This window comes from Lissotriton helveticus, chromosome 12, assembly GCF_964261635.1.
Source record: "Lissotriton helveticus chromosome 12, aLisHel1.1, whole genome shotgun sequence".
NCBI classification, from domain to species: Eukaryota; Metazoa; Chordata; class Amphibia; order Caudata; family Salamandridae; genus Lissotriton; species Lissotriton helveticus.
Window position 1 is genome coordinate 90,644,099 of NC_136073.1, and position 22,506 is coordinate 90,666,604.

The window sequence follows — 22,506 nt, forward strand, 5'->3', positions numbered from 1 at the left end:
CTGCCCTGAGGACAGTACATTCAACATAATATGGTGCCCTTTCTGTTTGCTCAGGGCATACCAGTTTGAATGTGTGCCATGGCACAAACAGGAAAAGTTTGCTCTTATAATAATACACCCCAAGAAAGAGATGTGCAAAATATCAAATACATACAGAATTTGAGCATAGGTTAGCATTGCAGAATGTGATGGCACACAGCACAGCATGTTTTAGATTTAACAAACCCAACTTGACTGTTGGAATTTTGTTGAATTTTGAATTGTAAGATTAGCCTTTGATAACGATAACGCCTATTTTCAGACAGTGAATTTGCTTTTAAAATGGCAATTCTACCCCCGCCCACCAGAAATAATTTGTTCTATTTGCTGTCACAGGCCAAAATCTTAGTATATTTATTTTATTATTTTACTTCTTTTGAAGTAAAGCTATGGTATTACGGGCACCTCAGTCTTTGCAATGATGGTATTTTACAAACTATCTGAGCATAATTTAGCAATAACCTGAATTCATTCTCTCTCAGGATCTGATTTTAGCAAGGACCCCCCCCCCCCATTCCTACACACACCTTTTGGCAACCAATAACAGATTACTGCTTGTTTTATTCACACTTTGTTCACTGTAGGTAATCACATGTTAAGCTACTTTCTCTGCAAATTGAGATTCTAGGACAAAGTCATAATGTTGAATTAAGGTATGGGTGCTGCAGAAACACACTGAGGCTGCTGGACCACAGGGCTCAATCCTCAGGGGCAGAAGTGATATTACAGCTTAAGAAGATGTAAGTCCGAATAAGCAGGCAAATGAAAACAATGAATGGGCTCTCTAGTTTTATGGTGACCAAGCAGAATGTAAAGGGGGTTTGGAATCCTTTTTCAATTCTATATGTTTGTGCAATATACATTAGTGAGTAATGATGTTTATTTTGGACCCAATACACAAATTTATTGCTAATATGATTACAGTTGAAACAAGTTTAATCCAATGTACAGAAGTGTACTTAGTAATGTAATTTAGTTATGCCACATTTACGTGAAAACACCATCTTGGATAAAATGGATTCTGTTTGTGTCATTCACTCCTGTATTTAACCCCTCTTCTGTGGTTCTGCAGTGGATCTTCTCACGTGGTGTGAAGCCAGCTGATGAAAAATGTTTTTCCTACTGTATGAAAACAAGGTGTACAATGAACTTTCTAGTTTTAGTAATATGTTGAAACATCCAAGACCCTTCTCTGCAGTTCCGCTATGTAAAAGAGTCTTTCTCATTTGTGTGAAAATTTATGGTAGAAATGTTTTACATTTTGTTTGTACATCTGCGGATGGCAGTACTATGGAAGATGTTATTTGTTTTCCTGAAACTGGGTTGTGCTTAGGTATTGACATTCTTATTTCTCATTTATGAAGGGATTGTTACTTATGATCAGGCCATGCTTTGCTAATTTGATATGCAAGAATTGTGTATGAGAACTCCTGGATTTGGGGGTGAGCCAGAAGACATTCCTATCCTTCTAAAGATGCTGATTGATTTCCTTTTGATTTTGCTGCTCATTTTGGGACTCAGAATGATTTCTAATGTTGACTACTACTGCTTGACTTTGTGATTTGTTGTGTACGGATTTGCTCCCAGAATGGTCTGGCTGCTTGACAAAGGCCCCGTGATAATGACAAAGAAACAAAGGAAAAATTAAAAGGCTACCATATAAACCTATAGTTGGCATCAGTTTCTGAAAAATAATCCAGTGTAAAAAGACAGATTAAATGTTTGCAGAAAAGAATGTTGCAGGACTTTAATCTGAGCAATGTAAGCAAGAATAAAATCGATTATAGAGGTTCTTTCAATGAAATATGCAATCTGAGCTAGATAAGGCACACAGATGGAAAGTAGCTTCACAAACCTGAAAAACAACATTGCAAATTAAAAGAATTAGAACAGGTCAGCCTCTAAATTACAGTTCTACATCCGCAGATGATAACAGAGGGTAGATATAAGCCTTGTATAAAACGAACACTACAAAGTACAATGGCTTGATGGTGAATTACGAAATGAGGTCAGCAAGTTTTCCTAATTAATTTGAAATGTTAATTACAGTTGCTGAATCCACACTGTTGAGATATTTATTCTGGTTTGGCAGAAGATTTTTAGTATTCTTGTCTGGTCTTAACAAGATGATGTAACACTTTGGAAAAAATATACAGGCAACCAAAGTGAAACTGGAAGACAACATGGCAAAAATCTCCATGGCAACTGTGTACTTGCCCTTAGTGCTGAGGTAGGCAGGAATAAAGGAGAGCCAGACGCTGAGGAAGGCGAGCATGCTGAAGGTGATGAATTTTGCCTCATTGAAGCTGTCTGGGAGCTTCCTGGCTAGGAAGGCTACTACAAAGCTGATGGTGGCTAGAAGTCCAAGATACCCTAGCATGCTCCAGAAAGCAATTGGAGACCCCTCATTACATTCAATTATTATCTTTCCTGGCTGAGAATTGGTATTATAGTCTGAGAACGATGGCAAGTGAGTCAACCAAGATACACAGAGAATAACTTGAATGACTGTACAGATAGTTACAATCATATAAACTAACTGGAGCCCAACCCATTGCTTTAGGTTACTTGTGGGATTGATAGCCTTAAAGGCAACAACCACCATAATGGTTTTAGCCAACACACAGGAGACGCAGAGAGCAAAAATGACCCCAAAGGCAGCTTGACGGAGGAGGCATTTCCTTGAACTTGGGAAGCCAATGAAAAACAAGGAACAGAGAAAACAAAGAGCAAGTGCCAGTAATAGAAGGTAGCTGAGAAATTTGTTATTTGCTTTAACGATTGGGGTCTTCCTGAAATAAATAAATATCATCAGGATACCAGAAGGTATTGCAGATAGACCAATGCTAATCACTGCCAGGGTGGCTCCTAGAGGTTCTTCGTAGGACAGGAACTCAATAGTCTTTGGGATGCATCGGTTTTGTCTCTCATTGGGCCACTGGTCCCATGGACACTTGGAACACGTCAGAGAATCTGCAGAGAAAGAAAACAATAATCTGGCCCTGCATCACCTTCACCGAATAAGAGAGTAGTAGCTGGATGCTTAGATATGCTAATCTACTCACCAGTCTGATTGGTTATTTCTCCCAGTGGACATAGGACACACATGAAGCAGCAGTCGGGTTCGCCTTCTTTCGCAGCTTTCCAAAAACCAGGAGGGCAGCTGGCACTGCATACAGAGAGAGGGACCTGAGTGAGTAAAGGCTAAAATGAAGTAATGCATAAAAATACTAATATGTTATTGATAAACTCTCCTCAATCTTTTAGAGCTGAAGCTGTTATTCATCATTCCCAGATAGTTTGACTACCTAGGATTTTCAAGTAGTTACTTTATGAATGTCTATACATAATAATAATAATAATAATAACAATAATAACAATACAAATAATAGTAATAATAATAATAATAATAATAATAATAATAATAATAATTATTATTATTATTATTATTATTATTATTATTATAATAATAGTCGTACTATTAAAAATCGTACTATTAAAAATAATTGATTTTTTTAGCATTTCATTGATACTTCAGCATTGGTGCCTTAAATGGATACCAAAACTACCTACAAATAAACTATTTATTATTCAAGCTTTTTTTTGTCAATTTTGTTTCTTGCACAATCCTAGAAAACATACCCTCAAGCACGTAACAAATGAGAACCCCTGCCCCAAAAGGAAGATTTTTCCATCAAAGTACACTGCAAACTTATGCTCAAGGAGGTTCTCAAATGTTGCACACATTTTTGATTCCTCATTTGGGGCCTGCTTATGATGTTGGTCGGAAAGGCTCTGACTGACACCGTCTTGGATTGGAACTGACTGACTCGTGGTCGGCAGTTCCGTCTGACAAAGTACGATGCGACCAAACACTGTTCGGTTGGATTCCCACTGACTACTATGGGAGGCTGTGTTCTGACTGACAACACAGGTTCCTATGCAGAAATGGGGTGTCTGCGTAAAACCTTGCATCCTGTGGCAGGCATCCCATGGTGCCTGCCACGCAGTGCATGGTTTTACAGGGTGGTCCCTTGGGTACCCCCTCGACCCCAAACCGGAGGCCTCGGGATGTCAGACTGACCGAGTCGGAAAGACTGTCAGAATCCAAAATCATAATCGGTCGGTCGGAAACGCTGTTAATAGAGAGAATCAGTCAAGTCCAGTGAGAACCAATTCAGAATGACAGCACTGTTCCCCTTCCGACCACGAACATCATAATCGGTTGGAATTGTTTCAGACGGAGTCGGTCGGAAGTGTTCCGACACAGTCTAGGAGAATCCGATTGTCAGTCGGAGCGGTTTCAACTGACACCGTAATCAGGCCCGAAGTTGTTGAGATATAACATTTCCATCCTTCAGATAAACAGGTAAATGATAAGGGACATATGTGAAAAAGTTCAGCATCTATAAAGAAAAGTTGTACTGTACCTTTTATATGTTGACTATGTTTAGCTTATAAACTGAAAGAACTCTCAACATACATGGCAGTGTATAACTCTTCTTTCTTTTTCGACACCTCTTTCCCAAAAGCCTCAGTTTTGTAATTCTTCTTTCTTCTGTTAATTACTTTCTCACTGCTCTTACTTTTCTTGTTTACTTTTTCCTACTTGTAGCTCTTAGCATAATATTTTTTAACATATCCTGCCTTTAGAGATTAGGAGAGATGTTTTTTGCTTACCTTTTCTTTTCACTGTCATCCCCACCTCTCTTACCCTCTTTTGTTCTGTTTACAAAGTTAGTGTGCTGAGGGTCTTTTTGGGACAGTTGGCACAGAGTTGAGGATGAAGCCTGATTTCTGGATTGTCAATAAAACTGTCTACTTACCTGACAAGTGCTGCCTTCTGTACGCCACCAGAATGAAGGTAATAAGGATGAGATGATACTTTGATGGGTAAAAGAATTGATTATGAGGCTAATTGTTATTGTTGCAGTAGTGCCACTCATCTGGCATTATACATAAGTCACTGGACAGGCCATTTTGGTAAGGTCTGCAAGAAAAACATACTTGTGTCTAAACCCAGGGTTGCACAAGTGTCTGAGGAAAGCATGGACTTCAATTAGGGGTCACCAGGGTACACAACTGCGACTCCCTAAGCCACCTGTTTTGATCCCTGCCACCTTGCTTGCGACCCATGGCTGTTGGTCAACTTTGGTACCACACTCAGGTGGCATAACATAGCTGCAATGTGATCAGCACTTTATTGCACTGCTATGCTGAAGCTCTGACTGCAGAGACATCATGAGGGCCAGCAAGCTGGGCCTGGGTGGTGGGAAAGCACTAGACTAACTCATTGCTACAGTGACCAGGAAGCTGAGCGATTAAGCACATAGCACATGCAGCATGGATGGGCATGATTGGACAGTGACTAACTACATGTGCTGCAGCTAGCAGCACATGTTTGTAAGTGCACACCTGCTGCAACCTACCCTAGCTAAAGATGTAGTGCCTAGTGCGTTATGTGTACCACTATTTTTAGGATCACCAACTGGGCCCAGGGCTGTAAATCTGGTTGCACACAAAAGACTACCAATGATGAAGGCTCTGTCCCAAAATATTGTCCAGGCCCCGTGCGGCAGCAAAAGCCACGGTGATGCGGCGTAGGTAGTGTGAGAGTAAAGCTGACTAGAATCTCGTCTCTCCTACCCCCCCTGTGGTGGTGCCAGTTGCTGTGACTCCTGTGAGCTACGGGCCCTGGGCAATCCTCTAACAGAAGGTAATGTGAATAGCATATTAGTTGCCATTGTTTTATGTTGAACACAGCATCCATGTAACCATTGCATGCGCACATCTGCCAGGGAGTGCTGGTTGACTGACTAACAAGATATTGTTTGTTTTGAACACCACCAAGGCTGGAATGACCATACTTGGCATCGGGCACCGGGCATGCGTTTCCTCAGGGGACTGGAAGGGTGGGGGCAGGTATTGTGTGTGGGGCCGGTTTTGTAGCAGTTCAGCAGTTCTAAAAGCACTGCACAATTCCTTATATATATAGAGCAGTTTTAAGGCAACACAATAACATTTTCAAGTTAACTCTGGTGATTTATTAATGTCCCTGCTGGAGAGAGATGGGAGTTTTGACTAGTGGCAGTTTTCACTTATCTAAGGTAGTGCAGAAGGTTACCATGCCTGCTCCACAGAACACAGAACATGTGCCATGCATAACAGAGACCAATAGTTTATGTGGATAGCTCAGTGGGTTACTGCTTTTGTCGCAGAGATTCTGTTGTTACTTGTGCAGTTCATAAGTAACATTTGTGATTTAGCACAGTGATCTATGAACTGCCATCTAAGAGCTGCATGCAAGCTGCATGGTGCAGGCTAGAAAGCTATGTTTTTCCCCATTCTTTTTATCCTGATGTTGCTAAGAAAGATTTGTTTGGATAGAAATACATTCTTCCTATTAAAGTCAAGTCTAACCACAAGTCTAACCACTGTGTTATGCTCTGAATCCCGAGTTTGCACTTCTTCAGACCAAGCACTCTTAAAAGCTGTCTACCAGTATGGATGACATATGAATCCTATACCTTATAGTCTACTTTGTCTTATGTAATATTTTCTATACACTGACATACACACATATGATTCATTGTCTTTATATGTTTGTGTGTTGGAATTTGAAAATGTGGAAAGTTTTGCTTTATGAGCAGTGATTAATGGAGTCATTTCTAAAGGCATACTACAACATCAGCATTTGCAAAGCAAGCATTCAAGTCTTTGGGCATTCTGACAGTTAGATACAATGTTTGTTGCTGGTAAGGTATGGTCCACATGATATTACCCATTAGGCACACTGTGTTATACCGCAATTAATACTGATCTGCTTTTGAGGCACCATGTTTGTTGAAGAGGCTAAGCGTGATGGGACAGCACACACAAAACAGGTGGGGCAGTGTTTGACAAAGGGGAGGGTGTTGAAAATGCACTGGGGAAAGTTTAATATCATGCATTTTGAATGAATGCATGATGATGCAGAAAGTGCAATAATGTATGAGTTGCATGAAACCCTAGAATGCTGATGCTCAATGGAGTAACTCTGGAATGTTATGTGGTGGTGCATGTTGACATCTTGATGAATATTAGAGTGAAGTATTGTACTTTCACTGAAAAGAAAGGATGTATGACATTACAACGCATGCTTTTACATCGCATGCCTTTACAACGCGGTTTTTACAACGCATAGTGCTTTGGGGCGCTGGATAGTGAATTGTTTAATTTACTATTCCAACCCCAGTCCCCGTGGATAGTAGGTAAGGTGTTGGATAGTACATTAAACCTATTCCCTATCCTAGAGCGCCCCAAAGCGCAATGCGTTGTAATGGTTTGCGTTGTAAAAAATGCATCGTAAAGGCACTGCGTGGTAAAAGTTGCGTTGTAAAGGATGTTCCCCGTTTAATAACTCCCGGAGTATAATAAAAGTCTTTAATCCCACTTATGTTGATTGTATTTTCCATGCTTAGGCTAGGGTTCATTTTGTGATCTGTATTGGATCAACAAAAGTGCATTGAGATGTAAGGAAGGAGGATTGGCAGATGTGCTGCATCAACATATGAGAAAAGTACAAGAATAAGTTTTTCTGCAGGGCCCTGTTGACCCCCAATGTCCAGGACAGAGGTAACCCACAGGTGTAGCTAGAGGGGGCAGAGCAATGAGACTGACAGGCTGGTCTACTACCCTTTTACTGCAAAGTCTTGAAAGCAGAACAGCAGTAGACCAAATACAAGTATACACTAGGAATGCTAGTTGGCCACTTGCGTTTCACTTTTAACTAGCATGCAGAGTGAGTGTATATCTGAAAGGCAGTAAAAAGAGCAGGCTGTGTTTTGAATCCATTAGGCAGGGCTGTTGAACATTGTTGGTTAATGATGGAGCTAATGCAGCAAACGTTATCTATGCATGTTGGCATTGACATTATAATGGGATTAAGAGGGCTTCTAGTGTAAATGCAAAGGGAAAAACAGGATTGGGTCACAAACTTGAGCCTGGCATGAAAACCTAAGTAAGTATGGGGGGCAATCATTTAACATGAAATAGTGTTTTGCTGATATCAGTAACTAGTTATTGCTTTATTATAAAAAACTGTTTGAAAGCTAGAGCATAACTTTTAATTGACCCTGAATTGGAAGTAGTTGCGACGATTTCAAAACATGAATAATCCCACTGAAACTGTCAAATGTGTCTGCCCTGAAAAAAAAGTACTTGGCCCAACTCAGATTTAACAACACTTTTATCTCCATTAATTTCACTAGTGTTGTGACCCAAAAAAAGGAAACATTGGCAGTCTGCATGGCTATGTATCCAATCATAAACAATGTTAACATACAGGTAATAATATATGGAATTTATTGTATACTGTTTAATAACAAAATGGCCATTAACAAAAAGCACATGCATATGCGTGAAAGGCTCCCTGTGTTTCTTCGCTGTTAGGTGCAGTGCCCATTTCATGCCCTAACCCTTTTTTCTGCATTTTTGATATTTTAGTAGTAGAATTGCCGAGTTCACCTGTAAACTCAGGAACAGCAAAAATGTGCGTTTCCCTACTAGTGATCCCAAAGATCCAAAACAAATATCATAATGGATTAGTTCACTAAAGAAGAGTACGAGTACCAAAGATCCTCCCATGGGTTCTAATGGAGGCCGAAGATCAAAAGAGTTGTCTGATCTATCTAGCAGTGAAGGCATATGTTCATATTCTTATGACATCCTTGAAACATCATCTGCTGCCATTGCAGCTGCTTCTGCCTGTGCTGATGATAGTTCTGCCATTGCTGACATTAGTGATATTTCTTCACATGCTGGACAGTGCTGAGTGCTCATTTCACACTGATGTTGAAGATTCATTTCTTATGTTGGAAGTTTAGGTAGTACTTCCCTGGCTGGCCTAGCTGACTGTTCATACTGTGATGACAATACAGCCAGCTCTTTTTTGGGGAGTGAAATAGTACAGGCACCTCAATTCAAAACAACTAGCCAGACACCAACATCAAAATCCCACCCGGCAAGTGAATTCTTGGCACACTACTTGTCACTGAATCATTATAGTACCCAGTGCAACCAAAACTTCAAACTTACCACTTAACTGCATGCCGTAGATTTAATGAAGATTGCAAACCCCAGCCATAAGGCTTGGGTATAGTATTCAGTCCTTAAACATGCTGTTTATTGTTTTGCATGTAGGCATTTTAGTACTATTACTGTAGGAGGAGGAAGACTTGAGCCTGGCAATGTTGCATTCATTGATATTGGCTTTAGTAAGTAGAAAAAGCTTACTCATTCTTTGTCTAAACATTCAGTCAGTGAATGATAAATTGTCAGTTATTGCTTGGGCCAACTTCAAAGATTACAATAGCCTACGAACTATCAGCAGTTAGTTTCTACCATGCTAGTAAGAGGCACAGAGCAGAAAACTAAGGAGAATAGACAACATGTGGAGCAGCTGCTTGGGGAGAGGATGTGGCCTAATGGTTGGGCGGTCAACCTCAAATCTGGGGAACCGGGTTCGAGTCTCGGCAATGACACTCAACATCCTGTGATTCTGGGCAAATCACTAAATCTCCCTGTGCCAAACAAAAATAAATGTGTCCTTATGTAACGCAACTGGAGCTCATGTAAAGCTACCCGATCCCTTCGGGTCAAGTTTGCGCTCTATAAACTCAGAACAAAAGAAAACAAATGTAGATATCTTTCTGAGGTCATCAAGGGGTTGCATTCCATGCCACAGATAAACCTAAGGATTCTCACGAAAGGAGAAATTTCACTGAATTGTTAGAGATGATTTCTTATAAAGATAAGAGGTTAAAAGCAAAAATGTCCAGGAGGTACGGGCACTATACCTCTCCTGATTAGCAAAATCTGTGGTGACAGCGCTTGTCTGTGGGCATATTGACAAAAAAGTGGCAAAATATTTTACATTCCTAGTTGATGAAACCAAAGATGTTTCACAAAAAGAGCAGATGAGCTTTATTCTCTACTTTGTTGATGGGGATGGAAATGTTCAAGAGAATGCACTGGGGTGTAACTATTTCACAAAGTTAGATGCCTCCAGCCTTCCTGCAGCCATTGTTGAAGCCGTGCACACCTGGACTTGACTGGAAAAAATTTATTGCACAGTACAATCATAGAGCGTCCATTATGAGTGGCTGTTTTAATGGTGTCCAACCAACAATAAGAGAGTTCACATCACAAGCAATTTATGGGAAACAACCTTTACAACATAACTTTTACAACGCACTACCATTACAACGCAGTCATTACAACGCAACATCCCTTACACCGCATGCCATTACAATGCAACCATTAACACGCATGACACTATGCATACAATTACAACTCATGTCATTACAACGCAGTCATTACAACGCATACCATTACAACGCATACCATTACAACGCATAGTACCTTATACTATCCAACACTTACCCTACTGTTGCACCCCCTGGAGTTAGAATAGTAATTTTTACCCCTACACTATCCAACACTTACCCTACTGTTGCACCCCCTGGAGTTAGAATAGTAATTTTTACCCCTACACTATCCAACACTTACCCTACTGTTGCACCCCCCTGGAGTTAGAATAATAATTTTTACCCCTACACTATCCAATACTTACCATACATGCAATGTAATGCTATGCGTTGTAATGGTATGCGTTGTAAAGGTAGTATGCGTTGTAATGGAATTAGTTGTAAAGGTCGTTTTTAAAACATTGTTGTAATGGCATGCATTGTAATGGATTGCGTTGTAATGGATGTTGCGTTGTAAAAAATGTGTTGTAACGGTATGTGTTGTAAAAGTATGTGTTGTAACGTCATAAAACCGCAATTCATATACACTGCCATGCCCATTGCCTAGACCTTGCAATAGAGCAAACAGTACTAATATACAACCAGTAAAATATTTATTTGGAACATTGCGAGCACTTTTAGCTTTTCTTTCACAAAGTTCCCCATGGCATGAGCTCTTTCTCTCAGGTAGGAGGGGGTTTTACTGGCTCTGCTGTTTTAGAATAGTACAGATGTGATTTCAGCTTATCATCATTGTTCTTCGTGTAACAGAATACCAAAATTATGACAAGTTGGCTAGTTCATAAGCCAAATTAATTCTTAAGAACATTGAAAACTTTGGTCTCTTACTTACATTGCCGTACATGGAAATCATTCTCCGAAAGATTAACAGTCTATCCAAATAACTACAGACAAAAGACTTTGACTTGCCAAGAGCATGTGACCTAATAAAGAATTGAGAATTGATTTACTGAAGTCCATCAAGACAGTCTGTGGACCGAGTTGTTAAGTCAGGTTAAGCAGAGCAGTGTGGAATTGAGATTCAAGAAAAATCCATTCCAAGGGCTTTACCTGTGAGACACCATAAATTGAGGAACCAACTTCCAGATAATATTGTTACTGCCTCTGTATGGAAAAGATCCAGCCATTTTGATGTCTCATAAAGTCGAGCTCCACTGTGTGAGTGCTTAAAGCAGTAAAGTTTCTCTCTCTACTTTGGATAGATTTATAAATGATTTTGATGCTCTATTTACAGACAGCATGGGTCTCATGTCTGCTGTTGGAATGTTCAATCCAAAAGCTTAAAATGTTTGGAATTTTCCTTTGCACTAATTATTGCTGAAAAATATTCAGAAGCTGTAGTAGACTGAAGAAGAGCTGGAAACTGCAAAATCATATATTTCAGACAAGAATGTACTGGGTATTCACTCTGTCAGGCAGTATTTCATGTATCTACCAGCAGCATTTCCTCAGGGTTTGGATCTTTTAATCTAGTTAGTTCTTACATTATCTATTACTACTGCTACAAATTAGAGATTCTTCCCCTGCATGAAAAGGGTAAATAATTATTTCAGCAATAAATGACAAGAGACTCAGTGATTTAATGATAATGGCTTTGTGAACCCATTGTGGTTAAGCAGCTAAATTTGAATGACGCCATTGACAGATTTGCCTTCATGCACCACCTGATGAATCCTCTTTAAAAATTAGCTGATCATTTTCCTCATTCAGCCAGGCAGTCTCACACTTTTTATTCTATTTGTTCTTCTCATGGAGGCAATCAAGCATCATCAGTACTGTTGCAGCCAGGGCATCACCAAGTGAATATTTAAACCACATGTAACTCTCTACCAGCCACTATTATCTTCCTGGATGTCCAGACCTTCCGCAGTTGTTCTAGAGTCTGTTTTCTCTCACATTGAGTGCCACCTGAAGACATCTGCCAGTGTTCACTGAAGGCTATACCCTATGCAGGAACAGGAAGATAACATCTACCACGCTGCCAAGCAGCATTGGCCAGGCAAAGCAACAGTTACTCCTCAATCAATCTCTTTTTGTTTAGAGGCCTATGCCACCTGAAAAAACTCTGCCATCGAAATCTCAGAAGCCAGTACCCTATGCAGGGTCAAGAAGACAATAGCTATCACTCTGTCAAATAGTCTCAGCCTTCTCCTGATGGCTAGGCAACAACAGCTATTTCCCACTCAGTTTCTTCTTCTCATCTTGTGGCATATGCCACCTAAAGATATCTGCCAGTGATCGTAGAAGTCACTAATCTAGGCAGGGGCACACAGGCATCAGTTACCATGCTGCCAAGCAAATCCACCACCTCAATTTGGCCAGGCATGCAACTGCTGCTCTCCAGTCAATCTGGTTTCACCTTGAACCATTTGCTGTCTGAAAACCTAAGCCAGTGATCACAGAAGAAAGTATCCTTTGCAGGGTCAAGACAGCATCTACCAAGCTGCCATACAGCATTGGCCTTCTACTGATGGCAAGGCAAACAACAGTCACCCCTCAATCAGTCTCTATTCCCCTTGAGGCCTGTGCCACCTGAATATATCTGCTAGTCATCATAGAAGTCAGTACTGCTGGGACAAGAAGAGAGCAACCATGCTTCTAAGCACAATTGGCAAAGCACCAACTTGCTGTTCATTTTGTTTCTTTCTGACACAGTGGATATGGAGAGTCATCACATTGCCTTGTCATGTGTAAAAGTATGGAAACAGTATTAAAAAGCACCATTAGCCACCTTGATTTCCTGCAGACAAGCACTTGCTGTCCAAATATTTGTTCTCTCAATAAGATTGGCAATTATCAGTATAGCAATTATTCTTTGCCCCAGCCAGTAGATCTGTATCCAGTATCTGTGGCACTGTCAGCCTATTTCATATTAGCTGTGCATTAACTTATCCTCAAGTCAGTCTCTACAAAGGAGTATGCCCCAATCCTCATTAGAACCAGCTGCTGCTCATATCAGCAGATAGAATTCTAGATGGGGACATATGAACTGTTGCCCTCTTTCCATCCACCCAGTAAGCGCCTTCTTCTTTTCAAGGAAGCTGACAAAAAAGCATCTCTTTTTATCAGTAATGCAGTATCAACGTGACAGCCAAAATCTTCGTCCAAGTGATAAAAATCTGCCCACATCTTCTTAACAATCTCCAAACCTGCTAATGCAGAACAAGCATTTTATTGATTATCACAAGTACTGTACCTGTGATGTGCATGTTTTCTGTATAAGAAATTATTGATAGTAAACCTGGAAAGGTTCAATGGATTCACAGGTTTAGAAGTATGTATACAATGTGATGGAAAGGAAGGTAGCTGGGGGAACTTGACCTGAGTTAAATAGCACCATTAGCTATGATCCAAGACTGAGCTGTAATTACATGGTAGTCTTAGTCTGTAAAAACAAATGATAACGTGAACTTGTATTGAACATTACAGGCCCATCAACATTCTCATTTTTATAAGTTACTAGCTTACCCGTCGCGCGTTGCTGAGATCTCCGAAGAAAGGAAATTCAAGGAAACTCGTTATGATAACATTCAATTTACATTGTGTCATTTTTATTGAAACGTGTTCATTTTAATATGGAAAACATTTCAAAGAGTCGTTTTAATTCTCTTTATTTATTTGAGTGCTTGTGGATACACGATTTTTAGTTTTTCCGTCTGGTGCATACATCAGTATTTGAAAGATTATGAGGGCCCTGGGGGGGCCGATATTTAAAAGATTTTTATGCCAGAAACCTTCGCGGGAGTGTACTCAAAAACTTCCCAAAGTTTCCTGGCGATCGGATGAGTGCTGTTTTAATTCTATTTATTTATTCGAGTGCTTGTGGATACACAATGTTTTGTTTTTCCGTCTTGTAGGTACATCAGTATGCGAAAGATTATGAGGGCCCTGGGGGGGGCCGATATTTAACAAATGTTTATGCCAGAAACCTTCGCGGGAGTGTACTCAACAACTTACCAAAGTTTCATGGCGATCGGATGAATGGTGTTTTAATTCTATTTCTTTATTGGAGTGCTTGTGGATACCCGATTTGTTGTTTTTCCGTCTGCTGCGTACAATTTGAAAGAATACAAGGGCCCTGGGGGGCCGATATTTTTAAAAAAATTATGGAATGAAACATTTGCGGGAGTGTACTCAACAACTTCCCAAAGTTTCATGCCGATCGGATGAATGGTGTTTTGATTCTATTTATTTATTCGAGTGCTTGTGGATACACGATTTGTTGTTTTTCCGTCTGGTGCGTACAATTCGAAAGATTATGTGGGCCCTGGGGTGCCGATATTTAAAAATCTTTATGCCAGAAACCTTTGCGGGAGTGTACTCACCAACTTCCCAAAGTTTCATGGCGATCGGATGAATGGTGTAGTAATGCATAAAGGACAAACAGACAGACAGACAGACATACATTCGTTTTTATATATATAGATTTGATATTGATAGTGGCTGTTTTCAACTTGACTAGCGTATTTTCCATTGTTGTACACTATTTGATAGGTTCTTAATCAATGCCACACTATCCTAATTGTATATCTGAAGATAATATCTGAAAGAATATATGTAGCTGCATTTTCAATATGTTTGAAGTATGTCTGTTTGTACGGTACTTCTTTTGTGTCTGTAGAGATGTTGCCGCCTCTGTGTGTGATGTAAGTAACCAAACGTTAGATGCATCACTTCCTGTGACAGCACCAAGCCAAAGGTCATGCAATGTCACTTCCTTTAATATCATGGGGTCCCATTGTCATGTGATATCACTTCCTGTGATGTCATCAGGTCAAATGCCTTGCGATGTCACATGTGATGGCTTTGGGGTACGACAAAAGGCAGGTGATCCCACTTCCTAAGATGTGACCAGGTCAAAGTGTGCTTGTTGTCACTTCCGGTGACACAAGGCAGGGGTCACACGGCATGTGATGTCACTTCCGCAACCCCTGGTATTGGGATGAATCGATGTCCATGAAGGAAAGTATGATGACTAAGAACCTTATGGATGGCCATGGATTGGAGACAAGTAGGATGGTACTGGTATTCAGTGGAGTGAATAGCATGGAAGTGGCCAAAGTGGATTAACCCTCCAATGTTTGGATGGACACATTGGGGAAATAACTATATCTGAACTATTGATTCCATAGAACATTATCAGAGGAGAGCAGTTTGAACTCTTATTTCCTTCGAGGGTTCAAATTAGGAACCAGTGGTTAAGAATAATCCTTGACTCTTATGCTCCTCGTATTGAATATAAACACGCTCAACAGTGATGGCCAGATTTACAGGTTATACCCAAAGGTTATACTCAACAGTTGACTAGAAAAGCTCAAAGGTTTACTCCATTGCATTAAACTCAAGGAAGGTGCAACTTCAGTTAGACAATTAGTTAGTAATGTGCCAATCTGTGTTGAGTGGGAATTGCTAGATCTGTCATAATGGCATACTAAAGGAAAGTATCCTCTGAATGGGTATCCCCCACTTTCCTAGCTAAGAAGAGCAACAGAAAGTTGTGCTTGTGCATTGACATAAGCAGCCTGAACTATTGTATGTTATTGCCCATGATCAACAAAATTATTTCACTTTTAGATGGGGCAACCATTTTCTCAAGCCATGACCTTCACCAGGCATACCATCGGATCAAATTGGTGGCTGAAGCTATGCTTTTAGCCAAAGTTATAACATCTGTTATGTTATTCAGATACAGAAGAATGCCATTTGGCTTAGTGTCAGCAGTGTCCATATTCCAACAAGCAATGTTCAAATCAAAGATTTGGATGACAGAATCAAGTGTTTACAAGACAGCATTTTGATAATCACAAAAAATAAAGAGGAGCAAATTACCAATCAGAAGGAAGTTTGTGTTCACTTTAAAAATAAGGGACTGGTAGTTGCATGAGAGAAGTTTATTTATTTAGAACTGAAGTAGACTATTTGGGGCATAGTGTCTCAGGTCAGGGATTTGCACCCAAAGACACTAGTTTGTGCTATAAATGAGGCATCTTCACTCTAAGAGAAAGACAAACTGTTGTCTTTGATAGGCATGTATATTACTCCAATGCTCAGATTAACTAAAATCTCACTCAATGCAGCACAGCAGCCAGAAATGCTGCTCTGCGTTGCATGGGAAGAAAAGACCGCCATATTCATAAATCAATGGCACTCTCCTCCCTTCTCCCTAGCACCCGCCCTGAAATTTTATGCTGTGCACCACACACACACCTTTGCACCACAGTGCAAGGGTATCTGTGTGAGTTTAACATAGGTTTTGTACTGTAAGGATAACCTTCAAATAAAAAAAACTATGCCAAGACTAACTTTAAAAAAATTCCCATGTTGTATGTATGCTGTACAGTGCATCACACATGCAAAGTTGGAAAAGAAAGAAGTAAAAGCATTTCTCCGTGATAACGCCTATTTTAAATGGGTGTTGTTTTTTGCCACAAAACCCTGTCTATTTTTAAAGTAAAGAGGGTTTTGCATCAACAACCTTGGGTGTTTGCATGGGAATGCTCACACACAAAGCAAACACAAGATGATGGACGGATCGCTGAAACTTTTCAGACACTCGCCCCCAGTCACAGATCTGGTTGAATCCATTATAGTTCTTTAGCTTACTTCGCCACCTCAGTTCAGAGACAGCTATATGCAAATCAGTCTTGACCCTCTGCCTCATGGGAACAGTCCAGCCCGAACTGCCCAGTAATGTCTTTCCTGGACCGTAAACAAGCATCCTGGAACCGGTTTCGGGGTAACACCCCTCATCTGCCAGGCTAACTTGAATCCAATGGCAGAGTGAGCAAGGGACCCACGTCTGGGCATACACTGACAACTTAGGGCGGACAAAGCAAACACAAGGAGTTGATGGACAGAGCGCTAAAGCTTTCAGACCCTCAACCCCAGTCACAGATCTGGGTTGAATCCATAATTGATTTTTAGCTCACTTCGCCACTCCAGTTCAGAACAGCTAGATGCAAATCAGTCTTGACCCTGTGACTCATAGGAACAGTCCAGCCCGAACTGCCAAGCCATGTCTTATCTGGACCGGAAACAAGCATTCTGGGACCGGTTTCAGGGTAACTCCCCTCATCAGCCAGGCTAGTTTGAATCCAGTGGCAAAGTGAGCAAGGGACCCACGTCTGGGCATACCCTGCCAACTTAGGGTGAACAAAGCAAACACAAGAAGATGATGGACAGAGCACTAAAACCTTTCAAACACTCAACCCCAGTCACAGATATGGGTAGAATCCATATTCGTTCTTTAGCTCACTTTGCCACCCCTGTGCAGAGACAGCTGTGTGAATTGAGTCTTGACCTTGTGCCTCATGGGAACAGTCCAGCTGAAACTGCCAAGCCATGTCTTCCCTGGATTGGAAACAAGCACCCTGGGACCGGTTTCAGGGTAACACCCCTCATCAGCCAGGATAGCTTGAATCCAATGGCAGAGTGAGCAAGGGACCCACGTCTGGGCATACACTGACAACTTAGGGCGGACAAAGCAAACACAAGGAGATGATGGACAGAGCGCTAAAGCTTTCAGACCCTCAACCCCAGTCACAGATCTAGGTTGAATCCATAATTGATCTTTAGCTCACTTCGCCACTCCAGTTCAGAACAGCTATATGCAAATCAGTCTTGACTCTGTGCCTCATAGGAACAGTCCAGCCAGAACGGCCAAGCCAAGTCTTCCCTGTACTGGAAACAAGCATCCTGGGATTGTTTTCAGGGTAACACCCCTCATCAGCCAGGCTAACTTGAATCCACTGACAAAGTGAACAAGGAACCCATGTCTTGGCATAACCACGCACAACCCATGGAATGCCCCCTTGGCACTAAGTAAGGCAAAACAGTGATATGCACTGCTTTGCGTTACTTGAAAGTTTTGCGCTGGATAGTAAACTGGTAAAAAAAAATGGTTTCTCATCATTTTCCGCCATTTTTGTGATGCACACACAGAGAACAATCTTAGTAAATGTACCCGTAAGTTTGTGACAAATGTCCTATATTGATGGAGCCCCAGGATACAAGACAACACAGACAGAGAAGACTCTGTATGCGGTCCTAAACAAGATGCATTTGAAAGTGTGAAGGAACAAATTGCATCAGCTCACACATTTCGACCTTTCTCAGTGGGAAACCATCTGTTATCACGTTTGATGGGATTGCCTATGGGCTGGGGTCTTTTCTGTCCCAAATGTGTGGTTCCAACAATTAGGTTGTTTCCTGACCTTTAGAAACACTCAGTGGTGGCCAAGATGGCAGATTGAACGGACGGCGATTCCTGTGGCTCCCCGTCCCGATCCCCATTGCCGCCCTTTATATTGTGGTTTAATCCCCCCCCAGCACCACACAATCTGTCAGCCTTGCGGGGGCACCCTACAACTGCTCCCCTGAGCCCAGGTCCTGACCAGCGTGATCTCCGGGCTTCCTCCAAGTGGTGAGACACTCGAGAGGGCAATCGTAATGGCGGCTGACTCCGCCGAGTAACAGCGGCCGGCCGGGCTCCCCGCTGCCGACCGAGCCCACCCACGGCACATTGCCGGCTGTGCTCCCAGCCCACCTGCTTGAGGCTGGGGACCCGCGACAGCGGCAAAAGAGAGAGCACCCGCCAACGCGTCAGCCCCGGCGGCGGGAGGCAGAGCCCGCCGGGAGGAGCAGCACTCGAGGCCCCGGCTCCGGGCCTCTGCGGGAGCCGTGGCGGAAGACCTTCACCGAGCCGGCACTACGCGGGACCCCTGGCGGCTCCTGGGAGACACGAGGAGGCAACGGGCTCAAGCCCACACGGAAGGTGAGGAGGACAGCTTGGGGCTGGTGGGAGCGGAGAGCTCGGGGAGCGCGATCGAGCCCCCGGAGAAGGGCCCAGCTAGGCCCACAGACCGCAAAGCGAAGGCGGCGAGGAATGCGCGCCTAACGACAGGGCCACTGAGAGGCGAGGCGGGGAGCTGAGAGTGGAGGGGTCCCCACAAACCTCCGCCAGGCGACCAAAAGGTGGAACTAGAGGGCCCTGCGTGCCATAGGGAGGGACCTGCCCATGACGCAGTGACCGTTTGCCTCGGTGAACGCAAACAGCCCCTCACAGACTCCTTCTGGTAGGGCCCTTGGGCTATAACCACAATAGAACCTTGCCTGACTACCAACACCCTCTGGCCTGGGAAGCCAGATCTCCATACTGGCCGCTTCACGCCGGGACCACCCATCAATGGCCACTGAGATCAGGCGGACAGAGACCTTGCCCTTGGTCGGCGCTGCCGTCTGCCGCGATATCGGGGACAACTGCACTGGGGTACACACACACGCACAATTCTGCCCTAAGGGCCCCGACGGGCAGGGCCACCGATCTGACGGAAGCGCAGCGGACAGTATGGCGGGTCTCAGGAAGAAAGGGGAATGCACGCTTCCAGAGATGCTTGCGAAAGGCAACGCCAAACACGACAAAGGGCCACCTCCCCCGAGGTCCCAAAGTCACGACCGACGCCCGCTGACGATAATGTGCCAATCACTAAATCTTTCCTGGAGTCCTTGTTTAACTCCCTTGGAGACGACTTCAAAGCCCTGAAGCAAGAGGTGGCCGGAGAGGTTAGGGAGCTTAGGAGAGATGTGGAGGGCCTGGGAGACGACGTCGAGGAAGCCGATCAAACGAGAAGCGAAGAGGTCGAGCAACTCCAGCAGGAGGTCCTACGGCTCAAACATCAACAGGTGGACCTCCAGGCCCACGCGGAGGACTTTGAAAATTGGTCCCACCGTAATAACATACGTGTCCGGGGGGCCCCTCCAACAGCAGAAGGGACGGACGTCACTGGCTATTTACAAGATCTTTTCCGTGAGATACTGGGAGAACCCTCCGACTTCATCATTAGGATAGACAGGGCACACAGAGTGGGGCTCCCCAGGCGCTCATCTGCCCCACCTCCGGATATTTTAGCGTTCCTCCCTGATTTCCCGCTTAAAGAAAGGATTCTCCGAGAAGCTCGGCGGAAACAATCCCTTCAGTTCCGCGGCCACCCCATCGCCCTGTATCAGGACCTTTCTGCTATCACTCTCCAGAAGAGGAAGGCATTCAGGGTGGCTACGAACTTCCTGCGTCAACAAGAGGTCCCCTACTCCTGGGGACACCCGTTCCGTCTGATCTTCATATGGAATGGGGCCCTACAACAGCTGCGTTCCCTCAAGGACACCTGCACACTACTGGGCATTGAAATGGTAGACGACGCATCGCCAGTGGGGCCCTCCCAGGGGTCCTCCCAGGGAGGCTGGCAAACGGTGGGCCGAAGATGATCCTCGGACCTACGCTCCAAGCCTGAAGCCCACGTCATCTCACAGGAGAGAGCTACGGCCATTCTATTAGTGGCCAAAGAGACATCGTCCTCTGATTGACTTCTCTGACTGGGGGGGGGAGTATCACAGCATTGTTGCATACTAAGCGGAGGGGACGGGCGGGGGGCCACGAAGGCCACCATTGGACATCACCCCAATAGGTATTGTTACCACAGACCTGTGTTGGACTGACAGGACTGGGACATTGTATCCACAAAGTTGGGAAGTTGGGATCAGGGTGGAGGGAAGCGGGGGACTGGTCATTTGGAATGGGGGTTTGTTGGGGTTGGGGATGGAGGGAGGGACGGGAGTTTTTGGGGGGTCGGCGGACAGGGGTGGGAGGGGTGGGAGGGGAGGGAGGGAAGCCGGTGTGTCACAGGGAATTCCACATTCTGGGCTTGTCGCACTTTACCCTCGTTTCAGAGCGCAGCGCTGTCATCCTCATACAACGCCTCTCCTTTACCTGATTTGTAATGGCTAATTCTGCCTTGAAAGTGTTGACCCTAAACATGAAGGGCTTGAACAATCCCATCAAGCGGAGGGCAGTGATCTCATATCTAGAAAACTCAGGGGCGGGGATTTGTCTACTTCAGGAGACCCATTTGCTTACGAAAGATTGGCATAGGATGCACTCCCGCGCTTTTCCACAGCAGTTTTTCTCCTCACTCACATCGAAGAAGGCGGCGGTGGCCATTCTGGTTTCTAGGCACTTCAGAGGGTGAATAGGGGATAAAGTGGGAGAAATTAAGGGAAGACTCCTGGCCTACACCTTTCACATTGGCGATCAACACCTCACCAATGGTTCCTTTTACGCCCCTAACACAGGTCAAGAGCCCTTTATGAAGGGTGCCATTTCAGTGGCGCTTCAGTCACCCGACCCCCTCTTGCTCTTTGGGGGGATCTCAACCTAGTGTTGGACACTCATATGGATAGGTCCGGGCACAGATATGGGGACACGGGCGCCCTTTCCAGTGCAGATAAGGCTTGGTTACAGGACCGGGGCTGGGTGGATTTGTGGAGGGCTAAGCACCCTACTGCGTCCCAATTCACTTTCTACTCCCATGTGCACCGCACTTACGCCAGGCTCGACTACTTCCTAGGATCCTCCGACCTGGCCACTTCCCTCGCTGACGTCAGCATTGTCCCTGCTGCCCTCTTCGATCATGATGCCGTTGAGATATTGCTCGAGCTTCATAGCCCTAGTCGCCCCCCGGGGGCGTGGAGACTACGCGAGACTCTGTTACAAAGCCCAGAGTTAACTAAACAAATTACTTAACCATTAACAACACACCGGAGACGCCAATCACGGCTCTGTGGGGAGCGCTGAAATCGGTGGTCTGTGGCGACCTCATTGCCATAGCGGCAGCAGAGGCTAAGGCTCGTAAAGCGATGCGAGAGGACCTCTCTGCCCAGGTCTCTGAACTCGAGCGAGTTCACAGTCGGACCGGGGCTCCACGGGTGTGGAAACAATTAAAGACCGCCAGGGCCCAATTAGCCAGCCTAGATACCGAAAGATTTGAATTCGCGGCTCTCCGACTGCGCCACTCGTACTACATTGGGGGGAATAAAACGGGCCGACATCTGGCCAGCGCTGAAAGCCAAGTCACAACACTCGAAGATTTTCGGCCTTCGAGACTACAATGGAGTGGCGGTTGAGGGGGAGACAAAGATCGCAGAAACATTCAGAGATTTTTATGCCTCACTATACCACGCTGATAACGCCCCGAGCGGGGATATTGACAGCTATTTGTAGACAGCGGAGATTACCGCACTCTCCCCGGGAACGGTGGATACCCTGGAGGCCCCCATCCACCTGGAGGAGGTGCTGGCAGCTATCTCTCGCCTCCGCCCTCTTAAAACT

General features: G+C 43.9%; 1 protein-coding gene across 1 annotated transcript; it reads right to left on the bottom strand.

The window, feature by feature from the left end:
• Positions 1-2,065: 2,065 nt before the first annotated feature.
• LOC144797909 (vomeronasal type-2 receptor 26-like) lies at positions 2,066-11,199 on the bottom strand. Its single transcript, XM_078668711.1, has 3 exons — positions 11,179-11,199; positions 3,105-3,243; positions 2,066-3,012 (listed from the first exon to the last, which is right to left on the bottom strand). The coding sequence occupies exons 1-3, from the start codon at positions 11,197-11,199 to the stop codon at positions 2,066-2,068; spliced, it is 1,107 nt and encodes a 368-aa protein (XP_078524837.1).
• Between the last annotated feature and the right edge of the window lie 11,307 nt (positions 11,200-22,506).

Excerpts from the sequence above, each read along its gene's own strand:
- LOC144797909 (XM_078668711.1), bottom strand. The coding sequence starts at position 11,199 with ATGATTTCCATGTACGGCAAT. Across the intron at positions 3,244-11,178 it reads TGATTTCCATGTACGGCAAT|CCTTTACTCACTCAGGTCCC; the intron begins GTAAGTAAGAGA and ends ACTTCATTTTAG. Across the intron at positions 3,013-3,104 it reads AGAAATAACCAATCAGACTG|ATTCTCTGACGTGTTCCAAG; the intron begins GTGAGTAGATTA and ends CTTTCTCTGCAG.